At 35.9% G+C, this 23,330-nt stretch overlaps 1 protein-coding gene across 1 annotated transcript; it reads right to left on the bottom strand.

Moving 5' to 3' along the window:
- Positions 1-7,253: 7,253 nt before the first annotated feature.
- Positions 7,254-20,088, bottom strand: LOC110458878 (receptor-type guanylate cyclase daf-11-like). Its single transcript, XM_021510835.1, has 11 exons — positions 19,957-20,088; positions 18,952-19,179; positions 18,131-18,323; positions 17,068-17,158; positions 13,381-13,560; positions 11,966-12,483; positions 11,249-11,386; positions 10,759-10,857; positions 9,482-9,573; positions 8,378-8,578; positions 7,254-7,415 (listed from the first exon to the last, which is right to left on the bottom strand). Exons 1-11 carry the CDS (start codon positions 20,086-20,088, stop codon positions 7,254-7,256), a joined length of 2,034 nt encoding a protein of 677 aa, XP_021366510.1.
- Positions 20,089-23,330: the final 3,242 nt, after the last annotated feature.

The raw sequence follows: 23,330 nt of genomic DNA, 5'->3' as shown, positions 1-23,330 counted from the left end.
ACGCGTTGATTTCACGGATTCACATTGCCGCGAAAACCGCGTAAATAATGACATACCGTGGACGAAATTCTTGATTATGTATAACAAAAACAACAACAACAACAACAAAAACATCATCTTAAAAAGGCGTTTAACACATTGTTCCTGGTGCAAAACGCTTCGTTATTGTTTGAAAGATAAAACAAGGAATATGTATAAAATTACATAATATATATCAAGATTCAGATTTGTACTAACTCTATGGCGTGCGCACAAACACCCTATCTATAAAGAAAAGGTTAATGTAAATCACTGAATAAATTATATATATATTTCGATACATTCTATCAACAAGTATACAATTTATGGGTATGACAGTGGAGCTGCCTTGTCCAGGGGCGTTTCTAGGATATTTGAAAGAGGGGGCGTAGAATAAAATATTTCGCCGAGCGGACCTTTTTTTTGCTAAAAAACATAAAATAATTGTGAAATGCACTAATGTTACGGTTCCTGACTTGGAGCATGTATATTTTATAGTTAAAGTGTCAGGGTGTTTATGTGTTTAATTAATGAATATGATAAATTGCCATATTCAATACAATATTAGCAGATTACGATAGGTTTTTTGTGGGTATTTTTGAAAGGGGGGGGGGGCGTACGCCCATTATGCCCCCACCTGGACCCGCCCCTGTTGTCAGGCGCTAACTACGTGAAGTAATACACCAACTGGCTAGTGGCTCCACGTGTGTCTAAGTATGTGTGTGTGCTGGAAATGTATTTTGTAATGTTAAGCGTTGAAAGCGATACCTTATTCGATCAACTGAAGACAATTTTTATACTCAAGCCGTGTTTTTTAAGTTGTTTGAGTTGTGTGGGCAGGGAAAAATGGTCTTAATATTCCAAAACACTCGCGAAAACAATTAAAACAGCTGCGGGAATGGCAGAGTCGATGACATGGGTATTGTATTATCGGTATATATGAACCTACCCTACAAAAAAGGGCGTGGTTACTTCAAGATATCATACGAGAATATAGAGGTGACATGCTGTGCCTTCATTTACTTCAACACTGCAACATAATCGCAAGATTAACATCATACACTTAACGGAATTGTGGATGGTGTTATAAGTCAAATGAGGACAACTACACGAGCCGAAGATTTTCTTGCATATCCCTCATTGTTAAAATCTTAGGAAAAAATGGGCATCTGCAATGTAAGTTTGAATCGTCGAAAAATCATAACATGATTCAACATCCAAGAAGGCATTAATCTAATCTGGAACATAACGATCAAGCACTAATACCATGTCTTGACATTGTGAAACGTTCAATAACGTTTGGATAGCAAACCTCAAGCTAAAACTGAATATAACTTATCAAGACTGGTAACAGACGCCTTAACGAGTCCTATCCTTTCAATATACGATGATAAATTTATCTTTGCAGAAGTCCTTCGATTTCATTTACAGATATATCGATGATATGTTATTTGTTAACATATATTGTATTTACTGACCAAGCCGATCGTCGATCGTTCATGTACGTATCTTACAGACTCTTCCGTCTTAATCAATATTTATTTGCATGACCAATTGGGGCGACTTACTACTAGGCTCCGCGATGATCTTAGCAATTTAGATGTTCCGATCCTGAAATTCCATTATCTTGATGGCAACCTCTCCTACTTCCCGGTATTCAATGGCTTACTCCGAATATCACAATTTCCTTGAGAGATGTCGACTGCTTATGAACTCTCTCTCTCTCTCTCGTGTTCCCAAAAACTGCATTCATAAATATACATATATATATTTCTACAAGGAATCTGTCGCCTCTAATGATTATATAGCGGAGCACAACAGGCCAATTGTTTCTAGTGTAACCTATGACTCATAGAATGAATCACCTGTATGATCCAGTGTATTTCATTTTGGCATACTGTATCTATCACCAAATTCTGAAGGTGCGATCACTAATTTTCTCACCTTCATGGAGTTACAGGGAACGATATTATTGTATGCTGGTGTACATATATATATAGTGTATATACCTACCTCTGTTGATGATTGAGATAACGAGGAAAATGGCCGCCAAATTATGGCCGACGAATCAACACAAGGTCACAAAGGGTCAATATGAAAAAAATGACATCATATTGAGCGAAACATTCAAGAACGAACAAGGGACCGTATACCACCAAACATCTACTACTTAATCAACAAGTTAGTGGCAAGGGACACACAACACAGACGTGGCTAGACTGTTGAGTCTAGAAACAGGGCCGGGGCACGGATATATGGTAGAGTCATGCTGCATGCCATTTGAACATTGGGACATTGGAAATGGTTGTGACAAGAGGGCCACAACATATGGAGTCAAGGTATGTATAAGGGAGACAACAATCGATTGTTGGAAAAGTTTTATCACAGAAATCTTGGTACATATAATGGCAAATGAAAATCATTATTGATACCCTTCGTGTCAACAATAACTTAATAAAACAAACAAAAATAATCTACAGTGGGCCCAACATTATTCAACTCCTTCGGACATGCGATGCTATCTAACGTCTCCAAACCAGCAGTTGTGATGTTTCTTTGTAGAGATCTCTTGTTTGATATTGATTACAGAGAACCCGAGACTTGCACTTCCTCACGAATATGAAACCATGTTCATGATTTTTTTTTATAAATATTCTTGCTTGAGTATTTTGACAAAGAACATTTCTAAAACTAAATTCGTCATAATTTTATGAAACTGATCGAAGTTATTTAACTTAAAGTTCATTTCAAGGTATCTCTCGCAACGTATCATTCATAAATATATGTTTCGTTATAAATACTCTCTCGCTTGAGTTTGTTGGCAAAGAACATTTTTAAAACTAGTTTCTTCTTAATTTTATCAAACTGTTCGGAGTTATTTAACTTAAAGTTCATGTTCAAGGTTTCTCTAGAATAATTAAGCAAAATAAGTTTAGACGAATATAAGATTAAAATACCAACCATTTATAAAACAAAACATTTTATAAGAGAACGTGTAGATGTATAAATAAAAGAAGAACAGTATTGTATCGGTTCGTAAATTCATGTTAATGTATATTCATATATTTGTTTTCCACGCCAAATGCTTGAATACAACTATTTGTTTACGAACTGGCTGACAATATATAGTTTCATGTTAATATATATTTCGCTGTGACACATACAGTACGTGACATTTGTTTGGTCAGTATGCAAACAAGAGCCCACTGATAGACCTTACTACGACAGCTAATACTCAAGGTACCTCTGTTCTCGGAAAAAGATTGGGCTCTTGAAAACCATTGCTTGGCATAAAAGGACGCTTCTACATCTTTTAAACTCTTCGCAACAATCTATTTTTAAATAACCTCCCTTGGTTGTTACTGCATTACAAATGTATCGTGTAATTGTGTCGATGGGCAATTAAAGCATTAACAATCATACAAACAAATATTTAAATCCTGGTATTCAATAACAGTTGTGAGAGTTATTTGACCGGAAGTGATGTCGCGCTCCTGTGTTTTGCTACAAAAGGCAAAACACTTGATAATGCAACAGTAGTTTTTCGTACAGTAATCTTCCCTTAAATACGTATAAGATATATGGTTTGTTTTTGTTTTACGTCCTATTAACAGCTATGGTCATTTAAGGACGTGTCGGAATTTCGAGGTTGAGGAAAGCTAGAGTTCCCGGAGAAAAACCACCGACCTAGTGCCAGTACATGGCGACTGCCCCACGTAGGCCTCGAACCCGCAACCCAGTGATGGATGACTAGTGGTAGCAGAATGTCAGACGCCTTAACCACCTGACAACCGCGGATTAGATATAAGCTTAGCACAACTAGGCCTGGGTACTGCAGTTGACCAGCGTGGTCAGTTTGTAAGAATGATATGATATTTAGGTTTGAACCTAGCCTGAACCTTGCAGTTTTACCCTCGGATAACAGTTTTTAGTTTCTTATCACGTATTTTACCTTGATCAGTTCCTTTCATGGGTAACTAACATCAGTTGTGAAATGAGAAGAAGGCGATGGAAATGGTTTGATCATGTATTAAGAAAGGAAGGAGGGAATAACCGTGTAACAGCATTGGGATGGGCACCAGAAGGACAAAGGGCAAGAGGGAGGCCGAAGGCAACATGGCGTAGGACAGAAGAGAGAGAAAGGAACCAAGCAGGATGGGGGACCTGGAATACAGCCAAAACAGCAGCCGAGGACAGAAAGAATTGGTCAACCAGAGTTGAGGCCTTATGAGCCTTCTGGAGCGGATAGAATTAAGGTAAGGTAAGTTTCTTTCATACAATTTAAGGAAGGTATGGCCTTGTTTTCAGAAATATATTATCAAGACTTTCGTCATTCAAGAGAAAAGATTCAAATGCATAGTTTCACTGTTTGGCCGGTGGTCCATAATGAAAACGGTCTTTAATCATACACGCCTGAAATTTCATAATGAACTATTCCAGCCTTTGAATAGGAAGAGTTCAAATGTGTCATCAGGGGTTAATGAGTTAAAGTGGTATACAGATGTCCCATTATCTCTGAAACCAGTATTATATGATATATCTGTAAATGCTAAGTTGTTTTGAACACAAACAGTAATTTGAAACTTATTTTTCGAGCTTTCGAGTTTCATTTGTCAAGCACCGCTGCAAATAACATAGCTGTTGCTAGGACACAAAAACCAGTAACAAATAAACAATCAAACAAACGCTATATATACATGAGATGTTTATTACAATAAAAAAATAAAATAAAAAACAACAACATTTTTTCAATTAAGTAAACAACGATCAAATTTAACACTGACATATGTCCCTTTCAATGAAGTCCTATTTACTATCAAAACATTTTTTCAAAATTATTACTTTTTATTTAAGTCTCCTATAAACATACTCTTTTTTATTGATTGTGTTTTGAAAATCTTACCAAGGGCAAACGCTTATGCTAGTTCTCCACCGGGGCTGACCATAACTTTAACAAGAAAATCGCTTTTCTCGGGGCATGCAATAGAAAAGTGGTTCGATTCTGCCTTAAATTTAATATTAATATAAAAGTACAAACATCCTTGTGCCGTGTACGTAATAATTGCTAATCTTCATTTTCACTAATTAAAACTATATAATTATTAAAATTACATTCATATACTATTACATATTATTCTTGGTACTTGTGTTTTGCGGCTCGTCTTTTACAAAGTATTTTGTTTATGACTGTCATGAACAAGCATGACAACTACTTGAACGATAAATAAAACAGTATATACACGGGGAAATATTATACCACACTGTTAAGTTTATACAGTTCAAAACAAAAATTAGAGAAACAACATGAATAAAACAATATCTTCCTTACTGATTGTAAATTACTAAGTACAAGAGTAGAATATATTTCTGGAAAAATATCACGGGTTAATTGAATTCAAAGTCAACACTTTTCACCAAAGGACGATGTAAAATTAAAAGTGAAAACCTTGTTTTGAACTTTCAAACCACTGTTTGTTTAATTTCGACTATTTTCCCAATATTGTCATAAAAATAAAAATATTAATTTTAGTTTTATTTACGGCTACCATGTAATCTAGGTTATATGTGTGTAAATAAGACAAATCTAAACAATTCGACAATCGATTTTGTCATACTTTTCTTTTCGAAGCTATCAGGCAAATTTGTGAGAAAAACTTGATGCAATAAATAAGTATTTAGAAATCAGTATGTATTTCTTCATATTAAGAAGAAATATTTATTTCTTTAAGAGTGTGCTCTATTGTCCTCGGAGAAAAATTAGACAAAATCTGAGAAAATTTAATGTCAAATTTTATCCAGCACTGGTGTAACTATTGAAACCATTATGTTTTTTTGTCTTAATAGTATCGGGGACAAATTAAAAATCTAGATAAGGGATTTGAAAATCCAATAACATATTTCGTATTTTGATGGAATAGAGGATAAAACATGACCCCAATTATACTTAATTTTATTCGTAAAGCATTAACATGACGTGGAGTATGACCCAATGACAATGAACAATAATATACTAAACCATACTATACTGGGTGTATTGTTTGTACATTTTTATAGGGATCACGTCGCTAAATATCGACATTTGTCATTATATTTCATCTATCATTGCAAAAAATAAAAAAGTTGTCATGGCAGCAACACATTATGTCAAGAAAGACACGTTTTCCATTAAAACCGTGTTCGTATGTTACTAAAATAACGAAAATTATCTACACATTCATATCTGATAGGGCAAACTATTTACGCGCGTGTCATTCCTTGAAATACGCAATTAAAATAGTCGTAAAGCACTAGGTCGTATTTTCGCTGATACATTCCTGTAACAAAATGTATCAAAATATTACAACGTAACAAAACACTACTTTTGGAATATATAACTCTAGAAAGTTGAGTTATATATATTTAGGGGTGCGAGGTCCAATTTTTATATGCAACACTTCACTGTCCTAATATTTATATGTGCACATAAAATGTATAAAAAAATTGGCGAATGTAGTGATATAGTAATGAATTATGCTCCAGAGAAGACTTAGGTATTCAAGTGAACAAAAGACCACGACTATGTACAAGTCTTGCACGGGACCCGACATCAGTTTGCGACACTTCGCCAGTCTCAGATACATTTGTAAAGCAAGTATCGAACAGATACCCATATATCCCAACTAGTAAATAATGTTTCAAACAAGAAAGAATTTAACTCCACCATAGCTGATGCAGCAAAAGGTTACCTCAGTATCACTGACATATAAAGCTGAACGATCAATGCGCAAATAATTTGTATAAATTATTGCATACCGGAGAATTTTCGGCGCATTTTGGCTTTCGCCCTTTTCGCTGTTTGAAATAAGGACATATTAGGCATGACAGCTTTAACATATATAACATGAAATGTAAAGGGCGAAATTAGCATTGCGCGAATATTTATTAGATCGATAATTTCCTGCTACAATGTATTCCCTCAACCACTGAATGCATAGTCCATATCAACCATCTTTACGAAATGTCGAGTTGATTTTGAAAGTTCCTACATTATTATCATCATAATGCTACGGGATTATATTTCCTTGAGCATTTTTGGAGATACCAGTCTAGCTCATTTAAAGGTATCAGCTTTTTAATGAAAATTGTTGGACCAGTAATTCTAGTATCTCAAAAACAGGAATATAATTACAAATGCTTCATTTCGAAGGTCACTACCGCAGTTATTATTCCATCAAGAAACTCTTCTGTTTCATGTATTATTCGTATGTACTCCCTTCGCTTCTCCGCTCGTCTTGGATGTTGATTGCCTCCTCTTGGGGCGCTTGCGTCATTTCCGTTTTCAACTCCTGCTCTCTTAAATCGCCTCCTTCCGTATCCAACTCACGTGTTGACGTTGGGAACACTCGGACCATTGCCTTCTGCAGGAATAAAAAAGGCCAAATAACTATACACGTGAGTAACAGGAAAGGTAAATGCAACGACCGGACCGATATTCGAACCAGGGACCTCCGCACTCTAGACGTTCAACCTATTGAGCTACCTGGACACCGGCGATCGACCCGGTCAAGTTCTGCTTTAGCGCACTGATAAAATTGCGCAACGATAACTTTTCATCTTACATTGTACTTAAACAATCTATATTGGCGTTGCAAATATTTTTAATACTCTACTATTTATTTAAATTTGAGAATGTATGAACCTCTATAACTCCTAAACACAAACGTGCAAGAATTGGTTAATGAATTGCTTCGTAAAACGAAGGGTAAATGAAGCAATTTTTTTCAATGATTTACTCGAACTCTTTTTGAAAAAGCCAAATTGGATTGCGGCATGGAATACAAGACATTGCTGTTCCTTTTACGAGAAAAATCTTCAAAAAGTGCCTGACATGCACTCATAAATACACATATTGAACGATATTTGATGTTCATGCCAGACAGAATATGTCATTGATTATGTTACATCTTGCGTTCATGCCGACGTGGAAAATGAAGAAGTAGTCCGAAAAACTGACGCCAGATAGTATCAAAATCATTGCCTTAAAACAAAACTATGGACGTATCAAAGTTTTACTTTATACCCAAACAATGCCGCAACGTTTCAAGAGCAACTGGCCCCTCTGTCAAGCTATGACTGAGTGAGCGATTTGCTCTCTTCCCTGTACAACAGTGTGACGAAATTATCTATTTCTTATGGCACTCGACCGGAACGTTTCGCCTATCGATAGCGAGCGCATATACATTGTACGGAATAGGTTGACATTTAGTTGATATATAGCTAAATATTTTGGTAAGGGAACATTTCTATTTTTTCCTTTAATAATTAAAAAATCATGTCTACATTTGTTTCTAAATTAAGAAGTAAAATAATTGGAACCGACCTTAGGTTTACTTCTGGGGCGAGTAATAGGAAGAGGTGAAAAGAATCTGTAGCTGTAATGTTGAAATATTTCGCCCGGAATATCATCGGGAGCTTCCATAGGGGTCCGGCTCAAATGTTCTTCTTGACCAGTAGTATCTAACAACTCTGTGTTATCCCCTACCTTCCCGACCAGCCAAACTGTCTTCATCTCACCTTTGCCCTGCAATGTCAAGGTCAAACACTGATACATCAACATCCGGTATTTCGAGGTCAAGGTCAACCGTTGGTAAATTGATAATCAGTAAGGGATCATTCGAATGAGATTAGTAACTGTCACAATATTAACTGATAATCAGACATGTTGAAATCAAATAAACAGATGTTCAATGTTATTTTTTCGAAACAGAATATGATATCAGAAACGAAAAAAATGATTATATAGAGATCAATGTCAAATAATATCGCATGCTCGAATAAAATATATAAAGGCAAAGATCAATCAGTTATTGGCGTTAATCTTGGTGGCCATCAAATGAATACAGGGCAAAGTTCATCATTGGATAAATCTATGGAGATCAGGCTTAAACATTACGTTATATGATTCAAATCTTTGGGGGTCAAGGTCAAATATTACACGGAAGCATCGACATATTTTTGGGGAAGGAGTCAAGGTCAAGCGTCAGGTTAGATGGAATATATCTGTGCATGTCAACGTAACAAATAAAAGGGGATATGAAACAAGCCTATGTCGGTCATGGTCAAATATATTAGGCGAACGGAATAAAATATTTGGTGAGAGGTTGTCAACAGTTGTTTTTATGGTAAAGGGATCAGAGTTATTGGAGAGGGAGTCAAATATCAGGGCAGGAAAAATACATGTCATCTCGGCGAATATTAACGTCAAGTATAATATATGATGGGGAGCTATCAAATTCACGGAAGTAAAGGTCAAACCTCGGGTGAAAAGAATCAAATATATGAGGTAAGGGTCAAATATAAAATGAATTCAAATTAGTATGATGTTTCAAAATGTTTATTGAGTTTGTCAATACAATAACGTGATTTCCAACCATCAATTTTGAAACTAAATGTTGTAAAAATACTAATTTACTAATCATCATACCTTTATTGTTATACTTCCTCGTTTGCGAGTGATAAACTTTCGAGTCTTAAAGAGGGCACTGGCCGTGCTGGAACTAATCTGAATCCGATTGGCTACAATAAAAAATGTTTTTACATTTAAAATATCGAATATTGTTTAAATAACAAATGGTTGATCTAAACGTCGTACTGCTGTGTCATTTTACATACATATATGTATTGACTAGTGTAGTATATAATAAGGAAGTAATCGAACCGATCACTGCAATATGAGAAAGATCTGTTTCTGCAACCATCTTGTTTTTTTATCACTCTCAAAATAAAACATGCACAACGAGGGACCAAGGGAAACCTACATATCAAATTTGTAAAAGGAATTCCTGAGAATTGGCATTAACAAATTTTAACCGTCAAAAATCTAAGATGCCCACCTGTCATCCATTTTGTTTATTCAATCAGTCACACAAAGTTAACATGCACAAAAATGGCCAAAGGAAACCTACATACTTCGATAGAAATAGAAATAACAAATGACTTGTCAATGGCCACTTTTATTTTCTGATCTGTCTCAAAAGTTAACATGCACAACTAGAAAACAAGTACACATCAAACTTGAGAAAGATCCCTCCAGTAATTTTTGAGAAATAGCGCTAACAAATTTAAACTCTAAAAATTAAAGATGGCGCCTATTGGTTATTTTGGTTTTCCAATCAGTCCCAAAAAGTTGCTAACTCAAAGATAAGACCACGGGAAGCCTTCGTTTGAAATACTAAAAAGATCCATAAGATAATTTCGGAGAAATAGCGCTAACAAACTTTAATTTAATGCACTCAAAAGGCGCCTGTATTATTAGATCAGTCCCAAAATTCGATATGCATAACGAGGGACCATGGGAAACCTTCATTTTGAGAATTTGAGATCCCCCAGTACATTTTGAGAAATAGCACAAACAAACTTAAACTCTAGAAATTCAAGAATGCGCCTGTCGGCAATCTAGGTTACTTGATCAGTCGTAAAATTCGAAATGCTTTACTATGGACCATGTGGAATCTTCATATGAAGTTTTGAGAAAGATCCCTCTTGCACTTTCTGAGAAATAGCGCTATCAAGAATTGTTTTAGGACAGACGGAATGATGGACGGACGACGGATCAAGGACAAAGGGATATTTGAATAGCCCGCCATCTTCAAACCCACCATCTGAAGTTGGTGGGTTACAATGCTTCATGCATATTGTGTTTGGGCAATACTGGAGACATGCTTGTTCTCGTGACCCTAAATATGGTTGAAATAAACTCACGCATTCCATAAGATTTCATCCTGGAAGCCGTATTAACCGTATCGCCGAACAAACAATACCGAGGGAGGATCGACCCAACAATTCCGGCCATACACGGACCTGTATGGTAAACAAAATAAGTCAATCCTTCAGAATTAGAAATATGTAACAATAAGTTATGACGTATGCAGCTTTCATAGTATTCGTTAAGATCACTAGCATACTGCCGGCAATGCATTTGTACTTACCCTTAAAAGATAATGTTCTGTTGTATATTTATTATTACAAAATATTTCACTGCCTATCCAAATTACCTTGGTGTTGCTGAAATTCATTTTAAAACCTGAAATTCTGGGATAATAGCGAACCGTCAAGGATAACAAACTCATCAGCAAACTGATTAAGTGATGGTCCAAAATTGTAGACATTTTAAGTTTTTGTAATACAATTCTAAGACACAGGATCAAAAGCTTTTTCAAAATCAATAAACAAATAAACGGAATTAACTTACCGGTATTTATTCCAATTCTTAGTTGGATACTCCTGTTTCCGGATATGACGAATTTTTTGGATTGGACAAGTGCAAGAAGTGCAATGGAGAAAGTGGCCACTTCTGATACATGTTGTTTGCCGTTCTTTGTCGGAATACCTATACATAAGGGGAGAAGCAGCAAGGTTGATAACGTACTTCTCTAGCGTAAATCGATAGGCAGACGTCACATTCAAATGTAGACCATAAGGTTGATAACCAAAGCAGGACAGAAACTTGTCTTCCAAACAGAAAATGAATGGCCTATTGATTAAGGTAAAATACCAGCGTTTTTCGTGTTGAAAAAAAATAACGCTATTATACTGTATATTTATATATCAAAGATATGTTAAGTATATATATTTTCAAATAATTTCCAATGTTAAAACATCCACAACGCAATCAGGTAGAAGTTTTGTATCGCGAATATTTTCTAATTCAATAATTGTCACTCTAACAGTAATACAATATGATTGATGATGATGATGATGATGATGATGTGAACGTAAAAAAAACCTGCGTTTGATGTTACAATAATACTTAGATATCAGAATCACAAAGTTACCATGACACCTATTTGAAACTTCTTCACAACCTGTTGAAATGAGTCATCATGAAACGCCATCTTGTTTTTGGAAAACATTTACGCTTTTGATATCAACCATTTCGACTTCAAGACTAAGATTACCCATACAGTACCTGAAGCGACCATGTAGCAGTCATTGATGGTCTCGACCTTGTAAACGTTGTAATCATCTAAAAGGTCATCGATCGTCCTGTATAGATTATTCAGAAGATCCACTATCGCAATAGGTGTACATACCGTCGACATTTTGGCGAATCCGTATATATCAGAAAACATAATCGTTACAGAATCAAAATACTCCGCATCAATGTGTATGTTTTTCTGAAGTTTATTTGCTACCGGCTTAGGAACCATTTGGTAAAGAAGAGAATCTGTTTTCTTTTTTTCTTCCATCAACTCTCTTGTCTTATTGACCAGAGTTAGAGCATATTTTTGGATACTGCTTGTGAGGTTCTCGGTAGCGAATATAACCAGCGGACACATAATCAGCACGACCGCTAAGAAAGAGGCACTAATTGCCAAGTCTCGTGTACTCTCGTCGATGACGACATCTAAACGTGCGATAATCTCGTAACCAAGGTCACGTTGGATATCCAGCAAGGTGTCCAGGTATTGCGTCATGTTGTCAAACCTTAAATAGGAAATATGTCGACATGTTTATATGGTTCATTGTAATTGAATGAGAGAAATTCCGGGACCAGGGCCCGTATTCATGAAACTGTTCTCAAGCCTGATTTCTTGTTCCGATTATAGCTTAATAATAAAATCTTATTTTGTCAATGATTTGGAAAACAAGTTGAAGAGACTTAAAGCCGAATACTATTTTCAATGTTTTAATTTGACTTTTTGATTAAGTGAGTTACAAGAAAGTTGGTAAGAGCACAAAATCAATATTCGAGCATGAAAACGGTTTCATGAATACGAGCCGAGTATTCATGAAACCGTGATCATGCTCAAACTCGTATTCTGTTAGAAAAACTGATTTCTTGTTTCTGTGATAAATTAAAAACATTCACATTTTGAAAATGATCTGTGAGCATTTAGGTGAATTTAAACATGAAGAATATGTTTTTAATGTTTACACTTGACCTTTTAACCTTGTCACATAATTTAAGGGAGCTACATGAAGGTTGGTTTTAGCATAAAATCCATACTTGAGCATGAAAACGGTTTCATGAGTACAGGCCTGGTTAGTGTCAAAATATTGTCATATTTCGGGTAACGTTTCATTGTCTTTGAAATGCATTTTGATTGCAATTGATCATTTGTCTACATGTATATATGAATGATTTTGAAAATTCTAGTTGAGGAAATCATCACTTCATTGAGTATTTGAGACCATACTAAAATCTTGATATCATCTAATAAAACAATTGTGGATATTTATCAGGGTCCATTAAAATTGTCCTCTACAGAGGATTTTAACTGCAGTTGTCTACGGCTTGTGTGAACATAATCTGCCTTGGGCTCCTGAATTATTATTGATCGAAATATATGTACATTATTGTAAAGTTGTAAAGATACTTACCAATAACGCGCATTTTGTATATCCGGGACCCACATTGTTCCCATCTGTTTGTGCTGGATCTCGAACCGGAAGTTGTTTATTATACCTGTTATATTTGTACCGACACCCTTAACTCCGGAAGAGTAAAGACGATCAACTCGAGTGGAGTACAACTCGGCTGTCGTATAGAACGCACGGAACCTACAGAAAACATGAATGGGAAATATTTGTTACATAGAATATAGAGTGAAACCTCTTTCTACTGCCACAGTTTGTCCAAGGAGCTTCTGGCATTATTGAGAGGTTTGGCGATAAATTGAGGGAAACGTGTAAAGGAATAATTTTAAAAAACCCACAGAAAGACATTGAGAACATCTTGGCATTAAACAAGATTGTAAATGAATAGAGGGGCATTATATCGAAATTTTTCCGTAGTTAAATCAAAATATGTGCTAACAGAATGCATACATTTGTAGTTAAATAAATCATTTAAGAATTCTGATGTAATTGATATCATTGCAACAGCTTTGGTTATATAGCGAAATTGTTCAGGGATAGGAAAGTTGAGAGAAGACGAAATAGGGTAGTTGGGGGTCCCAAGTGTTGCAAAAGAAGCAAAGTATCATTTTTGGCCCCTTCCACATCCCCGATATTGAAGATATAGAGGAAAACCCTTGACATCAATTTCTGATAAAATCGTTTGACGACATAAGCATTAGTTATATATAGTTTTTCTGTGAATCCATTCTCTTTGAAAAGAACGGAACTAGATTTACATCTTGGGAAAAGTAAGTGATAGTATTGATGTCATCGTGTGACGTGCTCATGTGATAGAAAAACATATTCTAATTCGTAATCTTTTCATTTTATTCGGATATATAATCAAACTTCGATGTTTCGAACTTTGCGGGACCATCGGGGAAAATTCGAAACATCGGGACTTCGACTTACAAAAATTGATCATAAAACATCGAGATCGTGCACATAAAGCAGATTGTGATTCTTATGTGACGAAACACAGCCTAAGAAATTTTATTTTAAATTAATGGGCCATCACGTGCGCCATGTTGCTTAGAGTGATTCCCTTTGACCGTTTGTTTTCGAGAAAAACAAATCACATGACAATCGATTTGATTAAAAATCACACACAATTAGGTTAATAACATCATATACCAATTAACATACACCTTATTGTTCCATGGGCATAGACCTGCGAAATGGACCATTTTCGTTGACATAAGTTTATGTTTACGATTGTAAAGTACTTCCGGTGAATGTATCTTACGGAATGATCAACATTATATTGATTATCACTTTGCGTCATAAATACTTAACACTGCTGTTTTAAGAAAACAATACTGAATTAATCAGAGTCAGTTTATTATCTGGAAATAATTAATACCGGATTGTGTCAGCAAGGTCGCCAGTACTTTTTCACTTGAGACCGAAAAATGTCCGTGAAGTTGTTAAAATAACTGCGGGACATTAAATTGATCTCGTACAGGTAATTTCTTTACTTCGATTTAATAGTATGTCAATCATTGCGAAATGAATTTTTTAAAAGAAGGGTATTCTTCTATAGAGCTTCAAACTGTTAATTTATTTTTAATGATATATGCAGGCGATATGGTGTTATTGGCCGAAACTTCTGAGGGATTGCAGAAAATGTTACATATTATTACTTCATACAAATAAATGGAATCTTACGGTTAATACTTCGAAAACCAAGGTGTTGGTTTTCCGTAACGGAGGCAAATTAAGAAAAGAAGATAAGTGGTACTTTGATGGATGTGTATTCGATATTGTAGATGAATTTAATTACATGGGAATAATAATGAATTAAAAAAAAAACTCAACAAAAATCGCTGTACAAGGAAGAAAAGCATTGTTTTCAGTATCTAACGTGTCTAAGAAAAATATTTTAACGTTGAAACTCAGCTTCATGTTTTCGATACATATGTCTGTAGTATTTTTAATTATGGAGCGGAAGTTTGGGGCTTTCATAAAGCACCAGATATAGAGAAAATATATTTAATTTTTTGTAAAAGATTATTAGGGGTTAAGAAATCTACGACAAATTTTATGGTTGACCAAGAATTAGGAAGATTGCCTTTGGAAAAAATTAGGACATTTAGAATTTTTGAATACTGGTTAAAATCAAAATAAACTGTCAATTGTGTTTTACATGCATGTTATCAAGAAATGTTAGAAAATGGTAGTGAATGGATGAATGGAGTAAGAAACGAACTTTTTATAATGGGAGTAGGGTACATATGGCAATATGGCGATACCAATACATCCGATTATGTTATGTGAATGTGTGATATATTTAAGCAAGAATGTAAAGAAAAAATAGATTCATCTTCTAAGTGTTCACTGTACAAGTTTATTGGCGAAAAATTCTGTTTACAACCATATCTAACAAAACCAATAGGAAATACAAATCTGAAAGCAATTACAAAAATTAGACTGTCATCTCCCCAAGTAAATATCGAAATTGGTAGGTATAACAATGTAGATAGGATTGAAAGTGCAAGGGTGGGGATATCGAAGATGAATTTCATTTTATATTAAAATGTGAATGTTTTGTAGATTTAAGAAAGCGTTTTATTAAGAAATATTATTATGAAAGACCTAGCATGTATAAATGTATCCAACTTATGGAAACAGTGAACAAAAAAAGTTAACAAAAGCCAAATATATTAAAGTGAGTAATAAGAAAAGAAAAGACTATGTACCAAGATAAAGAGGAATGTCTTTCTACACTATAGCAATGGATATGTAATTGTATATTTGTGTGGGTGTGTGTATTTGTGGGTGGGTGTCGATATGGGTGTAAGTGATTGTATTGTTTATCCTTGTATATATGTTTATTTTGAACTGATGAGCCGTAAGGTTCAAGGTAATAAAGAACTGAACTGAACTGAAAATGATTTGTAATTTCGACTGTTTTCATAACGAACGGGCCTTACTTATACATCGTAACAGCGAGAAATTATATTGGAGTAGACTCAAATATTAGATTGTTACAGTTTATTTTGTTTAGCGTTCTGTTAACAGCTATGGTCATTTAAGGACTCCCGTCGATGTCGATTCGGCTACACTGTAAGCGAAATGAATATTAAGTTTCCATTTTTATTTAAGTGATAACTTCAGAGTTTGTGATTATATACAATTTATTACTGTTGGTAAACTCTCTGATTTTGACTGTTACACATAAAGTAAGCTATATGTTGTTGAGTGCTGGATGCTATAAGATTGGTTCATTCAATACAAATGAATGAAATACTTGTGGAAAGTTACAACATTGGTCGAATGAACCATATATTACATGGGGAACCATATGGCCGGAAGTGGAGCTCTTCAATAGGAATTTAGTTATGTTTTGCGAGTGCTTCCTATGAGTACAGGAAGGGAATAAGATAACACCGTTCGTAGCATAGATATGTGCGTCTTTGACGCTAAACAAGTTTACAAATGACGCTTGAGATTCAGTGGGTCTTGGAGCATCTACTATGAACACATGCGAGGTAAACACAAAGTACAAACGAGTATATCTTCAATCAACGTTACACCTCGATGTATGTCATTTATGTGTATGTGACCTGTAGGTGGCATGTTACATGTAAAGTATGCGTAACAGTGCAGATCTAATGTCAACCTTCGAGTGCTTTCTTACTGAAATACCAAGAAAAAGTCATCACATACCTGTTGATACGGTTGTTGTACATTTCAAAGTATTTGTGGGACTGGAAACCGCCCTGTACATAAAACAGTGTGCCCAGGGCGCGCTCAATGCCTACAATAGTTACATTTTATACTTTAAAACTAGGAAATTTTACGGGGTCAAAATTGATACAGCATATCTAAAGTAAAACGCAAGCCCTTTCAAATGAAATTACAAGTAAGTCCATGCTTACCGGTTGCCATTTCCAAAATTTTAACACTTCGAATACTTCTTAGTCAAAATAAGAGAATGTTCACTCTAGGGAGAAAAACTCTATTTTCTTTATGAGAGGCATAACCACATGCACATTCTATTGTTCACATACCTATATTGTATATTCTGTTTGAAATACATACGTATAACCCTATGTTAGAGACATAAACTGTACCTATCTGCTGTTTGAGTTACGTAACTACAATACATTTGCTAGACCTACCCATACTCAGTTCGGGTAACATACTTACATGTATATTATTTTTGAAGCATAATCACTTTCTTAGGAACATACATATGTGATTCTACATCAGGTTCCATTTCATACAAGATTTATGAAAAGAGTATAAGAATTTTTCTATTTAGCGAGCCTCTGGCGAGTTTCATAAATTTCATATAAAATGAAAACGAGTGTAAGATCCTTTTTATCTTATAATCAAGATTTGTGGCATTAATCCGTGTAAAAAAACCCAATTTTCATGCAACGTTGGAATGTAAAAAGCCGCCATTTTGACTCCAGTGCGTACGTCTGTGACGTCATTTACTTGTCATATGCGTGACGTTACAATTGAAACAAACTACCGATCACAGGACTGATAGGTCATATCACATGGGTTAATACGCAAAAAAATATGCCATGGGTAAAATCTCTGCATGACACAGTACATCATGTGATAAATATTGTTTGAGTTATGTAACTACATTCTATTTGCGAGACCAACCCATATTCTGTAGGGGCCACATACTTACATATATATCTTGTTTTAAATACATACTTGTAGTCCCTATTCTAAAACATACGTACATTTATTTGCTGCTTGAGAGACGTACCTATATCCTGTTTTCCACTGGTTAGTTTCAGATACGCCACCAGGGTTTTCCAGACCACAGCGAACTTGCCCTGGGTGATGGACTTATACAGCCAAACGATGACTACGTCGATGATATTGGTGTAGAAATCAAGTTCGTTGTTGATATTGTACCTGTTTTTACTGAGAAGCTGGCGATGGCGAGACAGGTACTCCTGCACGTAAAAGTGCCAAATTATATCACTATTACCGCATATAACAAAATTACTTGTAGAATATAATTTATTAGAAAATTGACAGTGGAAAAAAAATTAAACATCGTTGACGAATCAGAATAAAACAAAACATTTTACATCAGTGTACATATTCCATCTAACGTCTCAGCAGGAAGAAGACAGAGAGAAAAATACGGGGTACCACATGTTGTTTATCAAAAATGTTCCGTCGTATGACTTTTCTTTGGCAAACAGAAGTGTACCAGAATATCAGGATAGGAAATGATAAGATAGAGAGAAGGCATGAAGAGAGATGGAGGAAACAAGTGGTTACTTCCTGGCTAAATCCGATAGTTGATTCCACCCACGGCTCTCCCGTACAAAGCAGGAGGTTACACTCAAATGCGAAAATAAAACTGTCATCCAAAATTGATCCCGTTGCTATAGCAACAAGACTTTCAAAAATTCAAACAAGAAAAGGTGTTGCTAACGAATAGTGCTATAAATATCAATATCGTTACAAGGAAAACCGTCGCAGATATATAGAACTTTGGTCTAACACAATAGAGTCGAAAAGCTTGTTCAGTTTAAATTGGAATTATGAAACTACCATGTGACCCTATCTTACCTGCAGTTTATCCTTTGACTCAAACTCCGATCTCTTCTCGTTATCCAAGTTCGACGGCCAGTCACTGAGGGCATATATGGCCTTGTCTGTCTCCAGATAATCTGTTAGCAGGAATGTCTTTGTCTCCGGTCCGAGGGCACTCAGATACAGCACGCTCATGTCCCTTTCCTGTTGCAGATGGTGGATAAGATTGCCAAGTTCCACACTCAGTTGCAACTCCTTCTTCGTCTATATGAAAACGGAACAGATTATTATCTCCATAGCGAAGATCTTAATCCAGTTGTCTTTAACTGCTTATGATACGTTATGTGGTATTAAAAATGAATTGAAATTGTGTCGAAGAATTTGTGAAATAATATGATCAATTTGTACATATTATAGGGTTTGCCAAACCGGACGAATTTTAGTAACCGGTTATTTGAAAAATCACCCGACCGAGTAACAGGTTAATCGGTCAGTTCTGGAGTAAACCAACCAATACACAACAATAAAGACATTATATGTTTAGCATATTTCCATTCAAAATGAAAATACACGTCATATATACATTTTCGTAGGCCATATCGGTGCTAGCTTAAGTTATCATCAGATTACCTACCTTTTCGTTGGCCATACTTGTGCTAGCCAAAGTTAACACTAAATTATTCCCCTTTTCGTTCGCCATATCTGTGCTAGCCAACACTAACACCAAACTACCCCCATTTTCGTTCGCCATATCTGTGCTAGCCAAAACTGACACCAAATTACCCCCCTTTTCGTTCGTCATATCTGTGCTAGCCAAAACTAACAACAAATTACCCACCTTTTCTTTGGCCATATCTGTGCTAGCCAAAACTATCACCAAATTACCCACCTTTTCGATGGCCATATCGGTGGTAGCCAAAACTAACACCAAATTACCCACCTTTTCGATGGCCATATCGGTGCTAGCTAAACATATCACCAAATTACCTCCTCTTTTCTTTGGTTATTTGTGTATCAGTTAACGTTGTCATAATAACCTACCTTTTCGTTGGCCGATTTTCTGCTAATGGTGTCCGTGAGAGTGTAGAAGGTGAATCCCCAAAGCCCCAAGATGGGTATGATGGTGAGACACAACATCTTCACCAACTGTATACGTTTACCAGTGTCTGTCATAGACTGGTCCTTACAAGGGCCTGGACAAGGACATAGAAACAAACGTAAACATTATTGATAGATATTGCATCTTTAAAGCATCTTTGGAGACACGGTAGTCTATTGGTAGGACGCCGGGCTCGTGACCGAAGGGTTGCGGGTTCGTGTCACTGCACGGCACTGTGTCGTATCGTTGAGCAAGATACTTTACTCTGATTGTTCCAGTTTACTCAGCTGTAAATGAGTACGTGGTTGGGCAGTGCTAGACTTGCTGAATGCTAGCTGTGTGCGCCGAAATGGCAGCACTGGCTGTATGCTCACCAGGGAATTGAGAAATATGTTGGCTGGTTGCAAAATACCTTATATCTTAAAATAATTTGTGAACCGCTGTGACAGTACCTACGAACTAGGTTGTGATAAAGCGGTATATAAGAACCTCGAATTTGTATTTTTGATTATTAGAGATTTTAACTGTATATATTGTAAAATAGTTATTTAAAATTAATATAGGCCAGAGAATATGAATGATAAAAATAGACATGTGACACACCTGTTTTAAGAAATGTTATTTTGATGTATATAGGCATATCTATCCAGATAAAAACCAATCACTACCTCTTTCTATCTTTTAGCCTTTATCTTCAACTATCTGTTTGTTATGCTTCCACTCAGTCACATGGGGGGGGGGGGGGGGGACGCATTAAAACAGCATGAACAGTTATTTTTTTTTGGCACAAAATGTATGATAATAAATTGTAATATACGCGCTGATGGTATTTAATGATAATAATCTGCAAGAATCTGATGTAAGGGATTTAATTGATCAATTTAGCTTTATAGACGTCTAGAACAAATAAAGAAAACATATTGAAAAGTCAATCAATAATGAATTATCATAAATGGTAGCTGGCGTCAGACCTGACTCCGTGCCGTTGGTTAGTAGGTTTGTCACGCCTTTGACACTTACCTCTGTCGGTACAAAGTGTGTGTGTATTCAGGGCTCTAACCGTCTCAAAACTGTCCATGGAATCTAAATGGGACGTAGATTCCCGACTACTGTAGTTGTTAGCCATTTCCGGTTATCAAGAATGGAGCTAAAAAATGGAAATATAACGTATAAAATTCTGAGATAATTGGTGTTATTATCTGTTCTTTTCAAGTTGCTCAGTGTCTCTCTGCAGGTCTCTCCTTTGTTTCTTTTAAACATATTTATTGCTTTTTATTTTACAGCAATAGGATCGGGCACAAGTGTTTACAATATTATTAAAGCCCTCTCCTCAACAGTTATCACACAAAACATTTTAAAAGCGACAATACATCAGTAAATATATATATGAATATAATCTAAACTAAGAATGAATAAAAAGTTTTGGAAAACCAAATACATTTCAGTAATTAAATTTGAGTTAACCTGACTAAAATAGAAAACTTTTCCTTAAATAAGGAGACCTTTGTAAAAAAAACGCACCGAAATCAAAGTGTTTTCAAAGTATTTCATCGTTAATGTCAAAAGAGTATTATAGTCATCACCGTTACTATTGGCAAAATATAGTAGTTTCTATTACTTAAGTAAGGTCTTCTAACACATGACGAGGCAATAATACCTCACGTCGACCCCACGCGCTCGAGTTTTCCAGATAAGAAATATCTTATTTGGAGCCTCCCTAGAAAAATGGACAAGAGCAACAACAACATAGTTCCGAATGACGAAAGTAAACCCTAACAATGGCGCGTCAACATTGCCATCTATACTATTGTGATATTGATTTTTCTAAAATATTTATTCCCTTTAGGGAAACACGATTCTTTGTTTCTCCTCGATTGATTATGTTTCACGCGTTGGCGGATTGGTCGAGTGGTTAACACTTTGGCCGTCCACGCAGGCGACCGGGGTGTTTTTCTCCTGCCCACACAACTCCAACAACCGAGTATAAAAATGTTCTCGGGTGGATGTTGCTGTATCTTTGCTGTATAGCATTCAAGTAAGGTGTCACTATAAATGATGCCGTTGGAGGCACGGTCCAACAACAAACAGAACACAATACATCACCAGCACACAAACAGGCATGCACACATATGGAGATATTGGCCAGGTGGCATATGGCTAGTAGTTAGCACCTAAAAAGGCAGCTCCTTTGAATTCCTCTAAATTGTATTGATTAATGTATATGCTAATTGTATGAATTGTATATCATCGGAAGTTGATATCATATTCTTATATGTTTAAGTATAGTAGATCTGTTCTCCTGGCTCTTGGACCAGTGGGTTATGATATTACTTACTACACATCTTTTGGAGGATTTTCAAGAATCAAATTCAGAAAAAAAAACTTGCGCACAAGATGTGGGACACGGGCAAAAAAGGATGCTGTTAGGCGAATACCAAGTGTTATCGGTGTTAAATCAAACGGAACCAGTGGCTGTACCCACTCGGCCCTGAACACTGATAATCTCATCCATTTGGTCACTACAAATGATCTGTCCGCATCGCAGACTTTCTTGCAGGGTCACACTGCATTTACAGAAGTATCAGGCATCAACACTATTGTGCATTCTCGTTACGTTACTTCCACACGGATTCCGACATCATCAGTATCGTACGAGAATCTACATGTCATCAAGCCAACACCAGCAGGTCACTGTAGGTCAGTTATTTATCTGAGTGTAGTGTCCTTAAACTGTCGCTCGGTGAAGAATAAGTCATTGTCCATCGGAGATTTTGTAACATCTCAGGACATTGACATTCTTGCATTGGCAGAAACCTGGTTAGATTCAGATATCGATTACCAGGTACTAGCAGAGATAATACCAACAGGCTATGGATTCCTCCATAATGCTACTCGTAGTGGGGTGGCTGTTCTGTTTAAGAAAGGCCTCAGTGTGAGACATCTCTCTTTCAGCCATGATGATGTATACACACACTTTGAGCACATGGCTTGTTTTGTCATTGCTGATGATAAGCAATTTAGATTATGTATCATTTACAGGCCTCCATCCATCTAAACAGAATGCTTTCCGAAATACAGTGTTGTTTTGATGAGTGATCTACCTTTTTATACCACCAAGTTGTTGTACCACAAGAGATTATTATCACGGGTGACTAAAATTTCCACTTAGACGATATATCTAATGTTGATGCTCGCCAGTTCTCTAGGCTACTAGATTTCAAGGGTCTGTATCAGCATATGACATGATCGAGCTACACACGCCAACGGCCATATACTGTATGCGGTCATAACAAGGGAAGATAACTCAGTCATTCAT

Source organism: Mizuhopecten yessoensis, unplaced genomic scaffold (genome assembly GCF_002113885.1).
Source record: "Mizuhopecten yessoensis strain PY_sf001 unplaced genomic scaffold, ASM211388v2 scaffold9847, whole genome shotgun sequence".
NCBI lineage: Eukaryota > Metazoa > Mollusca > Bivalvia > Pectinida > Pectinidae > Mizuhopecten > Mizuhopecten yessoensis.
Note: the sequence above shows the minus strand (reverse complement) of the source record. Positions and strands in the feature narration are given on the sequence as shown.